We start from the raw sequence: 16,118 nt of genomic DNA on the forward strand, positions 1-16,118 counted from the left end.
TTACAATGTTGGTGTCTATGTAGCTAAACCCATTATGATTTAGTTTCAGATTGCATTCATCGAGTCTCTTTTTTATATACAGATGAGAAAACAAGCTACAAAACGAATTGTGACCATTAGGCACAAGTTTAACTTATCAGATATTGTGAATGATTATGAAGAAATTATATCTATGAGGTACAATATTCATTTATTATGTAAAAGGTTAATGGACTATACCCCATTCACTTTGCTGCTTAGTGTAGGGCTATGTACCTATATTTTTGGCTGTTCTATAATCTTCCATAGACTACCTGACTAATGTTTCTGAATTTTACAGAAAAGCCTATAGAAAAACATTGAAGTTTAAAACTTATTTTTCTAGAATTATGTTACAAAATGCATAATTAAGATTTAGATTTTTCTCATATGAGCATATGCAAGTCTGATCTAAATTATTTCCTTTTTTTAAATAGTGAATTGAGTAATGCAATTTTCAAGCTAGGTGAACGCAAAAGACATTTGAAACCACAAAGGAAAGAGAGGCGAAAGATTCCAGCACAGGCTGTCTCTGATGGAGATGTAAAACTTCTCATCAGAATATTGAGAGCCTATAATATTCCTGCAAGAAAGGCACCACCAGCTAAGTAGGTATAGAATTCCTAGATTATAATAGTATTGACTCTTAAGAAAGACTGTTTATATCAACACATTGTGTCATAGAGAATTGCATAATGGTTGGCTTCCGCCTGTCTTGGGAGTTGCATACATATTTCATAATCTGTTCTGTATGCCTCTCAGTATAAAGTTTCCACTTGGACATAACATCTAGAATGAAGGAACAATTTCACCTGCTAAGAATATTGCTACAAATATTTTGTTAAATATCTTCAGTATCTTAAAAGTCACTGAATGAAGTGAGACAGATACAATGGTTGAGTTAGAAAAAATATTTATGGGAAAATACAGTGAAATTAAAGTATAACAATTAGAATTATAGGGAAAGCATATTGAAACATAGTGCATATTTTACTGCAGCTTCTAATCATCAACACATTGTTAGCATTTTGTGCTATTTTTATCTGAAGTTCAGCTGTGCAGTGAAATACTATTTTAGTGTACAGATATGTAGAAGGATTTTTTGAAAGTGTAAATGGTTAGCATAATAGCCACTAAATCAAATTATGTTGAAAAATCAAGGCTTTAGTGTATTCTGAAACAAACTAATAATAATTTTACAAGGTACTGTGTTTGAAAGTATGTTTGTTCTTTTATACATTACTATGCAAGTAATTTGGATTACAAAATATGTTGTAGCTGCAAGCAAACAGAGCTTTCTTTCAGAGAATCTAAATAATATTTTAACAAGAATGGTTGACTTAGGGGGCACATCACAAAATACTTGCACTGGTTTAGTCTCATTGACTTGCATAGAATTACCATTATGCTGAATTTCTCCCTTAAGAGATGCATTATTCATGATTTTGCTCAAGTAGCAAAGCACAAAGAAAACTATTAACTATTATTGCTTCCAAACTCAGAATGAAGGCATGGATGGATGGATGGATGTGGTTTAAATAAAGAGCCATAACTTTATTGAGCCACTGAATATTGAGCTACCTGCAACAGGCAGACTAATCTTAATTTAGCACAAACACTCTACAAATGTGGGTGCCTACCAGGTTGTGGAGGTACAGCAATGGGGTACTGCCGCCTGCTGTCTCTGTCTTGCTTAGCCAACTCCATCCTGGCTCAGAGCCCCAGTTCAGAAGATTTGCTGCTCATTGAACCCCTTTCACCTGGTTAGCAATTAACGGAAAGCAAGCTGGCTGCCTACCTGCTGAGATTGTGCTGCTGATAACGTTCCTTTTTTTCCTGTCTCAGTTTGCAAGGGTGTATGCTGCAATGTCAACTTTCAAAGTGGTCTTTTCCTGCCCCCACTCCAGCAGGAGGGCATTTCGACTGCCTTTTATTTCTAGTAACAACCAGCCAATTATGTACCTATACATAAGCAGGGAATCTTGATGCATGTTAATGAGGTAAACTGGCTGAAATATGCATGTAATTCTTGTTTACTATCTCAAGGGTTGGAGTTGCTAATTCACCATCCTATTTACCAAATCGAATGTCCAGAGGCAGGCATATTTTGTCAGGAAATTCAGCCTATTCAGCAGACCCTTTGTATGAGGTAATTATGGGGAAAAAACATTTATATGCTCCCCTCTAAATTAATTTCCAAATCATGTCTATTTTGTGTGTTCAGAAATTAGTCGGAAGTGGTGGATAGTTTCATCTTGTGGTTAAAAGTTTGCTTTCAATAAACAAGGCCTCTTTTTTGCTTCTGAATCTCAGATATTTCAGCTAATTTGAATGCTAGTATTCAGGGGGTGGAATTTGGTTATTACATGAAGGGAGAAGGGAGCAATCTGTGCTAGAATCAACACCCATGCTATGCTGGCAGGACTTCAACGAGCTTTGTGGCATAGGGATTGAAAGTTATCCTATACATTGCAGTAAAATACATGTATTTTTGGAGAATGAGGTGATTCTAAAATTTTGTTTTTGTTAAGTTGTGGGTAAGCATAGCAGACGACATAGCAATCTCTCCAAAGCAGCTCTTTATTTGGAAGCTGGAACAGAACTGAACTGCATTGCCATAAGCGTCCGTCTTCGAGTGCTACCTGGTATGAGCTGGGTCCAGTGACTTCCACTACCGTGGCTGGCACCCAAGGAATGTTTCCCACAAAGTTCCGGGCAAAATCCCGATTCCCCAGAGTGGGTGCGTTGACACAGCCCGGGGGTTCGGCCACACCAAAGTCCGGGTGTAGTCGATCGAGTGGAGATTGAAGGCGGCGGCCCATCAGCAGTTCGGCCAGAGTCCGCCCTGTGGCCGAATGAGGGGTGATGTGCTGCACAAGCAAGTACTCAGTGACCCGCTCGTGCCAGTCCCCCTGGTTTAGGCGTGCAAGCGCCTCTTTTGCCGATCTCACCATTCTTTCTGCCTGCCCATTGCTAGTGGGGTGAAATGGTACTGTCAGCGCGTGTCAGATGCCCAGTCCAAGGAGGTACCGTTCAAACATACCTGAGGTGAACTGTGGTCCGTTGTCGGAGACGAGAACATCAGGACACCCATGGGTTGCAAACAGGACCCGCAGCACCCGGATGATGCCCTCGGAAGTGGTGGATGTCATCAGGGCCACCTCCAGCCACTTGGAGTAGGCGTCTCTCAAGTGTGTCCTTTAGCTGCTGGCGGTGCAGGTCTCGACTCTTGGCACTTTTGACAGGCGGCAACCCACGCAGTGATGGCATCGTCCATGTTCATATATACACTAATACATAACAGTTTTTAATGTTGATGACATAACAACGTCCTCTGCAATAAGACTAGGTAGAAAAGGGTTCAGACTGAATGCAAGGGCTCAGGTTGTGCTCTAGCAACACAGAGCTCTAGGGTTGGATCAGCAAGGAACAAACTAAGACTTGATGCCATACAGTAGTAGCAACAGCTGCATCCTAAGTGCTAGCCTTGCCCATTACGAAAAATGAAGTACCTTCCATGAGTGTCCACAGAAATAATGGAGGCGGGGCAATGTGTATGACTTGAAACCACAGCTTATTGACTTGACTATTCAGTCTTTTTATGATTGAACCACACACACATGGTGCTGAAGAGAAACAAGAAGAAACTGGTGGACTGTTACTGCTGGTGATACACTATGTCAGGCATAGGCAATCTTGGCTCTCCAGATGTTTTTGAACTACAGCTTCATGATCCCTGACCACTGGCCCTGTTAGCTAGGGATCATGGGATGTATGATAATCTCAAAGTTGTATGAGATTATACATTTCAGAACTAACTTCTAACAAGCTGCTTGATTTCTCTATTTGGCAATAACAGAATAAGGCACTAGTAAGACATAGTAGCTTCAGTTCGTCTATATACTGTAGGACTCTGAACCAGGTTAAAAAACCCTAAGACTAAATTCCACACCTTCTACACAACATCTGCCTTGGCTGTGGTTAGGGATGTAGTTTACAGTTTGGTACCAGTTTGGTTGTCAATTCACCAAACTGGCAGCTGTTATTGTGATAGGATGAGAACTGGAGTGTATTTTTCTCTTGTAATGCCCACTGGGTATATTATATTGGGAGCGGGGAGATAAATGCATTACATGAGTAACTTTGATAATTGATTTTTAAAATGTCTGCAATTAATCTAAATAACTGTAATAAGGAAAATGACTATGATCAATAGGCCTGAAAATGAAACAAAACCAAAATAAATTCCAGTATGTACTGCACATTTTTATTTTAGGTTGGTGTCCACCCTTTTGTAGAAGTTACCTTCCAGGACACAATCTATCAAACTAGCACTGCTGATGGCTCTCATCCATGTTGGAATGAAGAACTGCAAGTTGATTTTATGTAAGTTACGTGTATCTCACTTTTAATAATGTATACAGTACTTCAAGTTTTCTGTGGCCAAATATTTTTTACATTGCAGCCTGTTCCATTATTTTAAGTCTCTGATTTCAACTGTATATATTGGTTGTATATGTAAAATCAGTAATCCCTTATTTTGCATGGTTGTGGAAATTATCTGAATATTATCATAAGGGTTGCCTTGCAGGGAGCCTGAAGAATATGTAATGTTGAAGGCTTCAAACTTTTTTGTTTTGTTTAGAAATATAGGTTTGGATCCCAGGTTCCACATTCTTGAGTAGAAGTAGTTCTGATCATGTATTTGGTGAGTGGAGGGAGTCACAGATTTCTCCGCAGCCGCAGAATCTCCTGGAGGATAAAGATACCGATGGCTAGCCAAGATGGCTATGTTCTACCTTCGCTTTTAGAGGCATTATGTCTCTAAGAAGCAGGTTCTTGGCATCACAAGTGGGGAAGGTGCTGTCACACTCAGGTCTTCCTTGTAGCCTTCCCATGGGCATCTGTTTGGCCAGTGCAGAAACAGGATGCTGGACTATATGTATCTTCAGTCTGACCCAATGGGGCTCTTCTGCTGCCCCACCTCCTCAACTGTTCATGGAAGAACCAATTCAGAATGGCTTGAGAGGTTATGCATAAAGATGCAGTGCATGTAAATTGTTACCCTTCTGTGCACAAGCAGAACTGCTTACAGAACATTAAACCAAAACCACATTACAGTCATAACTCGGAAGTCAGTTGGAATCCATTCCGGAAGTCTGTTCGGCTTCCAAAAGAATGTTTGAAAACCGGAACACTCACTTCTGGTTTTTGATCGTTTGGGAACCGGAACGTTCTACTTCCAAGGTGTTTGAGAGCCGAGGTACGACTGTACATAGTTTCAGTAACTTTGTTGTCAAAATGTTTGATTTATTTATTTTGCTTTTGTTTTTGTTTCAGCTCTCCAGGGCATGATTATACTTTTTCAGGACTATCTAAAATCAAAGACAATATAAATATTAACATTTTTGATGAATTTGTGATTGAAAAGCATGAGGTAAATTGTAGACTATGTTTGTTTGGGGAATGTGTACAAGGAATCATAGAAGGTTATAGTACAGTAAGGTTATAGTATGGTGGAGTACAGTATCGTATCACAGATTTTAAAGAAAAGTCTGGTATTTTGTACACCAAACCCTATTTCAGCATCATATTTGAAACTAGACAGCATTTTTTTCTAAGAATGTATTTATAACCCAGATAAATCATTTGATATTTTTACAAGTATTAGATGTTACCTCTTGTTTCTAGTTTAAATATATACCCTGTATTTCTTTTCAAACTGTTTATTAACGCTAGAAATAATATTGGTGCTATTTAATGAGGAGAGAATATTATTGAAAATTGTTTCGTGCCCCCAAAGTTTTCGATAAGTTGCAGCTAGGAAAATACTTTTGGTCTGCTTAAACACCGTAAATCCATTTAGGCAGTAAGTGAATAAAGACGTGAGCTAGTTCTAAGATTCAGCTGTTTAGGAAACATAGTTGAATAATACATACTAAAATACAAAAGTTTAACTCAAATTATTAACTTTGTTAGGACACATGTCCAAAAAACTGCACCGGTCACTCCTATGTAAGAAAGAATTGGCTTGGATCAGTTATGTTTCCTTTCTCTACTCTTCTGGAACATTCAAAGGTAATGGAGAAGAAGAATCACGCTTTTAAAGATTTTGTATCATTAACTTAACTGCAGATAATGAATTGCTTTTAAAATAGCAAGATTGTAATGCAGCCATATCATCAGATTTTTAGACTCTTAATACTTGCATTTGTTTCAGTAAGCCAAATAATGTATGTTTTCACAGATTTGTGGTACATTTCAAGTAAATATGCCACCGGTTTTGCTTGGATATACTTGGAGTAAGACATATGTGCCTCCCAAAGAAGAATGTCATGGCCAGAACTTGAAGGAATATACTTTTTTAACCATCTTTGCCACTATTGAACCTCAAATATCTTCTACTGAAAATAATTTAGAATCAGACAAGGTTGGCCTTTATTTTTTACTCTGTTTAATAAATAGGATAATTTGGATGAAATTATTGCTTTGAAATTTATAACTGAGATTATAATTTTGATCTCAGTTTAAAATAAGTTTTTTTAAGACATTGGAAGAACCTGCTGCATTCGGCCTTCTAATCCATCATTCTGCTCTCACAGTGGGCAACCAGATGCCTATGGAAAGCCTAACAGCAGGACCTTATCACAAGAGCATTCCCCACTCCTGTGGTTTCCAACAACTGGTATTCAGAAGCCCACTACCTCCAAGCATGGAAGCAGAGCATAAACACATGGCTATTAATTAATCATGGCTGTATTCCCCCGTGAATTTTTCCAATCCTCTTTTCAAACCACCCAAGTTGGTGGTCATCATTGCCTCCTGTAGAAACGTATTCCATACTTTACATATGTGCTGTGTGAAGAAGCATTTTAGTTTGTTTGTTTTGAATGCTTCAACATTCAGCTCCACTGAATGTCTATGAGTTCTAGTATTATGAGACAGGGAGAAAAACTTTTTGCTATCTACTTTCTTCAGGTCATGCATAATTTTATACTGTTCCATCATGTCACCTATTACTTTCCATTTTCCTATCCATTCATTCAGTTTTTAGAGGTCTTTTTGGAGCTCTACACCAGGCATAGGCAAATTCGGCCCTCCAGAAGTTTTGGGAATACAATCTCCATCATCCCTAGCTAACAGGACCAGTGGTCAGGGATGATGGGAATTGTAGTCTCAAAAACATCTGGAGGGCTGAGTTTGCCTTTGCCTGCTCTACACAGTCCCTTTTTGTTTTAACGATCCTGAACAATGAATGACCCTGAGCAATTTAATAACATCAGCAAACTCAGCCACATCACTGTTCACTTATAACTCTAGATTGTTTTTCAGTTCATAGATCATGAAGACCAAACACTGTTGCAAAAAGCATACATTTTTAAGCAAACATGCAAAGCATTGTTTCCAAAGAGGAGAATAATAACCTCAGCTTTTAACAATCAAGGAAGAAATATTTTAGTCACAAAGTACATTACCTCTCTGAATCCACCTCAGCAATTATTAGATATGTGTGCTGATGAGCCTAACTCAACTTCTGTAAGTATGTAATGTTTATCACAAAATAAGCACATACTTGGTGGGCTGGGGCGCTCACAGCAGGGGACCCACAGTTAAAGGCAAACTGGTGGAAACTATGAGTTGTAAGGGTGGCATTGCAGTACTTGGTTCCAGCTATGAAACTGAGACATGTGATGCTGAGGATGGTCAATACCACAGCCAAAGCTCACATCCATCATCAGGGTGGCATAAGATCGCAGCTAACCTCTGTAAGAATGTAAAAAAATGTAACACAATGAGTTAATCATTGCTTGATGCCTTTAATAACGCCAAATGTCAGATGGATTATTTTAATATGTATTTCTGGGACAGACATACTCCTATTTGTTTTGTAGGATCTTATATCACGATTTGTGTCTTTAATTCCTTGTATATCAGACACGGGGGATGAAAATGATGATGTTGATCTTTGGATGACATCAGAGGTATATGAAATGTTATTTCTGCTATGCTTCTTTTTCTTACTGGTTTGATTTTTTAAATGTAAATTGCTTTTCTTAACCACTTTAAAAAGGATTTTATTGAAGAGCAGGGTATAAATTTGTTAAATAAATAAAATGTTTTGATGTTCCTTTTAAGTCATAATAATATACCTGAAAATATGAGCAATAATGTTTGAAATGTTTCTGCACTTCAAATAGCTTGAAGTTTGAGGGTCCTCTAAGTTAATTAAGATGAGGGGAAGGGCAGAAGCTAAACTGATAAAAGTAACAAGTCATCAGACTTGTAGCTTTCATGAAAGTACTGTAGCCAAAAAAGAAATTCCTTAATCATGTGTATGCCACAGAATTAGGACAGAATTAGATCAATGCATTACACCATTGAAAAGAAAGATTCTATCTATGCCACAACCGCAGCTAGAATACTATTGGCAAAGTACTGGAAGACACCGGAGATACCCACTGTTGAGGAATGGCGAATGAAAATGTTGGACTATATGGAACTTGCTGACCTGACCGGAAGACTACGCGACCAGGGAGAGGGGAAGACGGAAGAGGAATTGAATAAATTTAGAGTGTATTATAAAAAATATTGTAGAATTGATATATGAAGAGAATAATAAGCAATTGTGTACGTTGCAGGTTATGAAATAAGAGTAAGAAAATTAAAATAAAATATAGATTAGAACGTGATAAAGGAAGTAAAGTGTAAGAAAAAAATGTAATAAGTATAACCAAGTATAGTAAAAAAATGAGTAGAAACTGCGAAGAAAGATATGCAATGAACCGCTAGAAAAGGAGCTCGGGGAAGTCTAGGACTGATTTTGAAAATGAGTTGTTAAATTAGATTTATTTGCTGTCATGATCTTCAATTTTCTCTTTTCTTTTTTCCCCCTTTTTCTTTTTTGGTTGATATGAAGGTGTGAATATGTTTGAATATGGTGTTATATACAGATGTAATCAATTGTTCTTTTCTTTATATAATAGAAAATCCTAATAAAAAATATTTAAAAAGAAAAGAAAAGAAAGATTCTAAGAGGAAAGTACAGGTGTTACATCTGTTCCAGTTAAAATGGTAGAAAGTGTTACTAAAGCAAGATTTGCTAAAAATATGGCAGAATTAGGGCCCCCACCAGAATGATGTGGATAGTTGGCAAAACTTGGATGGGGGCATCTTCCACATGCATGGAACACTGTTATCTGACAAATGTAATTTCCTCACTTCACACATTCTACAGGATTACAGAGGGTTCCCAAACTCCATAGTGGCTTTCAAGGGGGTACTTTCGTCCCAAGCTAAATAAATACAGCAGTGTGAGCATCTTGAACTTAGTCTGCTTATTTATATTATTTACATAATTATATGTTTAAATATAGCAGTGGAAGAAATATAACTTGTGAGAGCATTGTGATTTTTTATTTTGCTACTTGAAGTTAATATTTAAATAACATGCAAGCTGCCATTTCTGAACTTCCTCATGGCAATACCACTGTAGTATTATTTTTGTGGGAAGATGAAGAATATATGCATTGTTTTTTAAAATGAATGATCTTATATTTCTAACAGAATTTCCTTGAACTTGGTATTGGTAGTAAAGAAGAACATGCAGTGCTTCTATGTAACTACTTTCTGTATATTAGGAAAAAACCATGGGTACTGTTGGGAACATCAGTGTTAGAAGTAAGTCTGGCAAAATATTTCAGTCTTTGTTTCTATAATTCGAGGGTTGATGAACTTTTTTGTTCTCAGTTTAGTGCAGATCAGTATGAAGAGAATCAGCTGCAGCAGGAAACCATAGAGGGTGAAAGGTTGAACGTTAAGTAGATGTTCTACTTGGTATGTCTGTGTTCAGAAGAAGAATGGCATGAAAGTAATAGTGGGCATGAACAGCAGGGTCAGTAGTAAGCTCAGCGCTGAAAGAGACACAAGCAAGTGCAAAAACCTTGAATGGGCAAGGAAATGAACCAGCTGACTCTTCCAACCTCATCTTCATCAGCAGCAAATTCAGCCATTGAGCCAAATGAGATGCAGGTTTCAGGTTTCCTGCCTGTGATATAGTTCATCCCAGAAATATAAGCCATATAACAAGTGGAACAGTATAAAATTCATAGCTTTGTTATGCACTTAATTCTGAATCCAAGCCATAGGCTTAGGCGTAACAGGAACAGCAGGACAGTGTTAAAAGAAGCTGCCGGATTAAAGAAAATCCATTAAAGATATTAAATAATAAATTGTTTCAGGATAAGTTATTTCAAAACCCTGCTAAATGTAGTGTAGTCTTATCTTTGATATTAAATGATCAATCATGTGTGATCCTTAAGATGTATTATTGATACAATGGCACCCATGACAATAAATTCTTAATATTATTTGTTTTAGATTTATATATTCTTCATTACACTACTTAATAATAGTTACACACCTCTATCCCATTGTCTTGAAATAAAATGGCCTAGCTTTTATCAAGCCAAGTATTTATGTGAATAAGGATTGTAGGATTTCTAAAAAACACCAAATTGCTATTTTATTTATCAGTATATTATAAAGTATAAGGAGTAAATATAATATATAGTTTCTCCTGTATTTGTAAAGGGATGAAAACTACAGTATACATAGGACCCAATACCAATCTTTTGGCAATGTAAAAACTGGAATAAACAATCAGTATAGATTTGGCAGTACGCCAAGAGCAGAAACAGAATCTCCATTACTAAGAGAATGATGAAATAGTATCTTGGATATGGTATACATGTTGAAATTGATAGCTATTCTAAAAAAACAACAACCCAGAGGTTAACAAGAGAGCAAGGGTCTTATTGAAAAATTGTCATTGTTCATAATGTATTAGTGTAATAACAAAGTGCAAGATAATGTGTTTTATTTCTTCCTTCCCTCTTGTATAAACACAGACATTATAGGTTAAGTGTTGCTTTATTTATTTTCTCATTTTTTCCTTGTTATAGAGCAACCTTGGCTCTACATGTTATAGAGCAGGCACCCCCAAACTTTGGCCCTCCAGATGTCTTGGACTACAATTCCCATCTTCCCTGACCACTGGTCCTGTTAGCTTGGGATCATGGGAGTTGTAGGCCAAACATCTGGAGGGCCGCAGTTTGGGGGGTGCCTGTTATAGAGCAACCATAGGTGACCTTAGCTCTCCAGATGTTTTAGAACTACAACTCCCATGATCCCTAGCTAACAGGGCCAGTAGTCAGGGATCATGGGAGTTGTAGTTCCAAAACATCTGGAGAGCCAAGGTTGCCTATGCCTGTTATAGAGGCAGGAAAATAGAGGGTTTTTAAACCGTTTCTTGGTAATTTTTTAAACAACAAAGATGGCTGTATCCTTTGCTTATTACAGGGGAAAGTAGCTTATGTAGCAACACAAGAAAATGGAGAGTATTTTCTGTGGAATCCACTGAGTGGCCAGTGCTATAAGCAGTTTGATGCATTTTGCCCTCTACAGAGTGTTGATTGCTTAATCAGTTGGAAAAATGTAAGTATGATTAAATAGAGTAGAAAAACAATATACTGTTACATGCTGCCTGCATCATTGTGGGAAGATTCTTTAGCAGTGGTGGGTTTGTAATACTGTACTGTATTTCTTTACAGTAACAGTACATAGTGATGACAAATATACCCTTCTAATTAGATTTAACAGCTTGCACCAGATTTCCAGAAAGCAACATTTATGGTCTGACCCTCCTCCTTTGGCTCTGTTTCCAACTTATTTCAGCTGGAAAGCTCTTAGGCAGCTCACCTGTTAACTCACATTTAAATTACCAACCAATTTTAGATGATTTTCCTCAGCTGCAGAAGGCCCAGGACATACCCAGCTTGAGCCAAAAAACTATATTTCCAGATAAAAGTCCCCATTAAACATCACTGTTGTGAAAATGTTGTAATCTGGGTAGAGAAACTGGGCAATATTATGCCACTAATGAGGGATCTTTGCAAGGTTTGGGAATTAATACAATTATTGTTTGTTTCCAGGTTGGTGGCAATGAGTCTCCAGCTAAGATATCATTGTACAATATAGTCATATGTGGGACTATTAAATCTGTAAATGTTTTATAAAATACTGTAGAAAACCCATGTGGACCAAGAGATTTTCTCACTTCTAGTTTTTAATTGCCTCTTTTATTCATTCTTCTGTAATTGCCTATTCCACAAGTTTTGCCTCAGCTTCCTTTACAGTTGGTATTTGTGTTGTGAAGCTTAAAAAATCGCATCATTTCTGAAGGGGGGATTTTGAGGAGTACAAGGAGGAGAAAAATTATTTATACTTCTCAGATTTGTTATGTAGAAAATACTTTTCTCCTGGTTTAGTTTTAATAGCCGTTATAGTTTCTTTATTTCTTTTATTTCATAATCTTGTGGCTAACAGTTTAGACCCACTTCCCCCCAAATTCGTATTTTGTTTTGTTTTAAGTACAGCTGTATCATAGTTTTCTTTATTTCTATGGTCTCCAATTCTTTCCACTTTATTTGCAATTTTTAAAAAGCATTTTTGATCCTGTAACTGTGTATTTGTTCCAGAAAGGAAATTTCCTGTTCGTTGTCATTTTTGTGTCCTACGTGATATGTTTAAATGTGATTTTTCCTGTATACATGCCCTTTTCATCACAGCCTTCATTGTTTCCCACAATAGACCAGAGCTTATTCCTTCCGTATTATTTTCCTTATTTTTTTCCTAATATTTCAGTCAGTCTTTCTCTTATTAATTGACTTGTTATGAAATACCATAGTGAGGTTGTGTGTTCAATTGGAATGAATTCAAATTTTGTGCAGACTGGGACATGCTCTGTTGTTTTGATCTCTCCTATTTGTGTTCTTTCACCGTATTTAACAGTGGGGTGGAATGTCAATAGGAAGTCTATTCTGGATCACAAGCTAAACACTGGCTACACATATGTCAGTCACATCTCTCGGATTCATCTCCCCACAGACATCCCTTAATCCCCACTCTTGTATAAACCTCACCAGTTTCAGTTGGTCTCTCCCTTTGTTAAGTTTTGTAGTGCTGCTACATTTCTGGGACAGCCCACTTGTTTTGCTTAACTCCATATAAACACTGGAGCTTCCATATTTTGAATCAAATCCAGTATAGACTGGTGGTATTATGTATTAATTTCAGTGTATCAAATAATATGTGGAAATGGGAGTATCATTCAGTGACAGCAGATGCTTTGTAAGCAGAAGGTCCTAGGTTCAGTCCATGGCATTTCCAGCCAAAAGGATATGTGGTAGCAAAACTAGTTCAAATATGTGTTTATTTCAATTATTTATTGTTGACATTTTATGTTTTGATAGGTCTGGTTCAACATACAGCAGAACAGTTCACCAATGTGTGTCAGTTTTGATACTTCAAAGGAAAGCTTATGGAAACAATTTCTTCCATACCATGCTCAGGATTTAAAAATGCAGACCGTACAGGTGACAAATATTTCAAAAAGTACTTACCTTGCAAGAGACTTGCCCAGTGGGGCAGAACCTCACTGGATGAGCCTACATATTACATATTGTGGTAAGAAGGAAAGAAGAATTTGAGCTAGAATTCTGCTTTTAAAAATTGCAAGTTGCTCTGATACCGGAGAGCTGTGTGTGCATTTAAATCAGAGGTGAGGAACCTCCATGCCACCAAGACTCTCAGTTTGGTCTATGGAGCTATTTTGGGCAAACCACACCTACCTGTCAGTCAAAGGACATCAAACACAGAAATAATGTGAGCCTTTGTTGTACAAAGCAGTTTAGCAGAGGCACTCAAGTCGGGTGGTCTTCAACATCGTTCAATCAACTTTAGGTCAGTGTAGAGTAGAAGACACAGGTGTTTACTATTTAATAGAGAGTATCATAGGATGGAATGCTGGATTGTGGAAATTCTGTTTCCACACCTCAAAATTAGCTTTGAGCCTTGCGTCCTGGAACATGAATCTATGTTTCAAGGATACAAGTTGAATTTACTAATATATATCTAGGTAATTTTTCTTTCCTTCACAACATTTATACATGGCTCAATCAAAAAAAAATCTCAAAGCAGTTTACATAAAATAGTATACAACATTCATAAGGAAATATCGATAAAACCAGCAGACTTTAAAAATAAGTAGACAGAATGTGTCCATATGGAAACAGACAGTTCAATTCTATACTGTCGTGATAGCTCAGTCAGTAGAGCCTGAGACTCTTATTCTCAGGGTCGTGGCTTTGAGCCCCATGTTGGGCAAAGGACTTCTGCATTAAAGGGGGTTGGACTATATAATGCTCGTGATTCCTTCCAACTCTACAAAATGATTCTTTTAGGAGGAAAGAAACATGTAGTCTCATGGAACCTGGAACTGGAACCACAGGCTAATCCAATATTTCCTCATAGTGGGAAAACAGATGAGAGCTGAAGTTAGAGGGAGGAATCTATTGTCACTTTTCTCTGTGCCCTCACTCCTCTCCCATCAGTGTTAGCATTTTTCTGCACAGCCTCTCTCATTATTGATCTCCATACCACAAGCAGTATTTAATTGGTGCCAGTTATCAGGAATCTCACTCCCTGACCATCTTATACGTTACAGCTGCATTTTCCCAGTAACGTATGGTGTGCTTTGTATCAAAAAATTGTGATACCTTCAGAAAATCGTTCCAGATCCTGCTTAATGTGTATCTGTATATTACAGTGTTGTACAATATCTGTTTCAGCAAGAAGAACTATTTTACATCCCAACTGATGTAAGTTTGGTCATAGAGCTACAAAATAGGTATGCACTTTAAACAACATTCTTTCAAATAAGCTGGGAGAAGAAAGGGAAGTTCCCAGTTGAGAGCTGTAAGGGTCTATCCCCTTCAGTGTGAGACTATGGTTAAGATCTACCTTAGAGGGGGGCTTTGTATCCCCCTTTCTCTTTTCTCGTTTTTTTTTTTTATACTTAGTTTGTTTTTCATTATAATATATGATTAAAAGTTTCAATTAAAAAGATGCCCCTCAAAGGTTTTTCATCCAGCCTGCTGATGAAGAAGGAAGTCTTGTATAAGTCATCTGCCTTCTTCTGTTGCAGTGCCAGTTATGCCACTCAAAAGGCAAGGCCCATTAGCAAACTTGACATCATGACCACTTTCCATTCAGCCTCTCTTCCTTATTATCATAGCTTCTCCTGTATGTATGGTTTGTATGTAATTTTCCCCTTTGCAAATATTGTTTCTGTTCTACATTCCATGATACCCACTAATGTAGACGTTTTGTCATTGTATGGTGTTAATACAATGCTGTAATGGTTAATAATAGAGCCAGTGTGGTGTAGTGGTTAAGAGCAGTGGACTCATAATCTGGTGAACCAGGTTCGCTTCCCCGCTCCTCCACATGCAGCTGCTGGGTGACCTTGGGGTAGTCACACTTCTCTGAAGTCTCTCAGCCTCACTCTGTTTGTTGTGGGGGAGGAAGGAAAGGAGATTGTTAGCTGCTTTGAGACTCCTTAAGGGGAATGAAAGGCGGGATATCAAGTCCAAACTCCTCCTCCTCTTCTTCTACTGTTTATGCTGCTACTTTTTTTTTTTAAAAAAAAAAACAGGATTGAAAAGACTTTGAAAAAGAAATTTATGGAATGGCGATCTCAGCAGCCAACTCGGTGGCATCGACAGTGTACCAGTGTCTTACGACAAATTCTCTCAAATCTAGAATTTAGAAATGGACAGACAGCTAGAGAAAAAGAAGAAAATAATTTGGAGGCTTTCCAAGAACATTACTGGGTTAGTGTTTATGCTACTAGATTATTGAAATGTCCTGTTCTCAGGGACACTCATTCCCATTATTTCTGCTCTTATAGAGGAATTGGATTTATGCAGTCAGGACTGAGCCACAGGCAGGCATCACTTAGCAGCTAGGCGCAAGGGTTCAGAGATAAGGGATCAAGCCCAAGATTTAGAGTTGAGGGGGCTAGTGCTCAGAGGTAAAGCCAGAACTCAGAACCAGAACTTCTTAATTATTTTACAAGGTGGCCTTGTTTTTATTGAAACAGACTTCAAACATGAAACACAGTGTTAAGGTACTGAAAAATGTTATAGAATTTGTACTTTCTAAAGTTTAATATCGTTGCTGAGCAAACATGCAACGTTTCA

General features: G+C 37.6%; 1 protein-coding gene across 1 annotated transcript in view; it reads left to right on the forward strand.

Annotated features, from left to right (window-relative positions):
- CC2D2B (coiled-coil and C2 domain containing 2B) overlaps positions 1-16,118 on the forward strand; it is a 33,937-nt gene that overhangs the window by 16,409 nt on the left and 1,410 nt on the right. The window contains exons 20-33 of the mRNA XM_088670382.1: positions 83-177; positions 456-626; positions 2,065-2,167; positions 4,295-4,404; positions 5,359-5,455; positions 5,998-6,096; positions 6,266-6,448; positions 7,351-7,554; positions 7,911-8,000; positions 9,583-9,696; positions 11,377-11,511; positions 13,329-13,451; positions 14,706-14,764; positions 15,572-15,749. Coding sequence (XP_088526508.1) covers positions 83-177; positions 456-626; positions 2,065-2,167; positions 4,295-4,404; positions 5,359-5,455; positions 5,998-6,096; positions 6,266-6,448; positions 7,351-7,554; positions 7,911-8,000; positions 9,583-9,696; positions 11,377-11,511; positions 13,329-13,451; positions 14,706-14,764; positions 15,572-15,749 — 1,761 coding nt within the window. The remainder of the gene's footprint in view (positions 1-82; positions 178-455; positions 627-2,064; positions 2,168-4,294; positions 4,405-5,358; positions 5,456-5,997; positions 6,097-6,265; positions 6,449-7,350; positions 7,555-7,910; positions 8,001-9,582; positions 9,697-11,376; positions 11,512-13,328; positions 13,452-14,705; positions 14,765-15,571; positions 15,750-16,118) is intronic.

This window comes from Zootoca vivipara, chromosome 5 (genome assembly GCF_965207765.1).
Source record: "Zootoca vivipara chromosome 5, rZooViv2.hap1.1, whole genome shotgun sequence".
Lineage (NCBI taxonomy): Eukaryota > Metazoa > Chordata > Lepidosauria > Squamata > Lacertidae > Zootoca > Zootoca vivipara.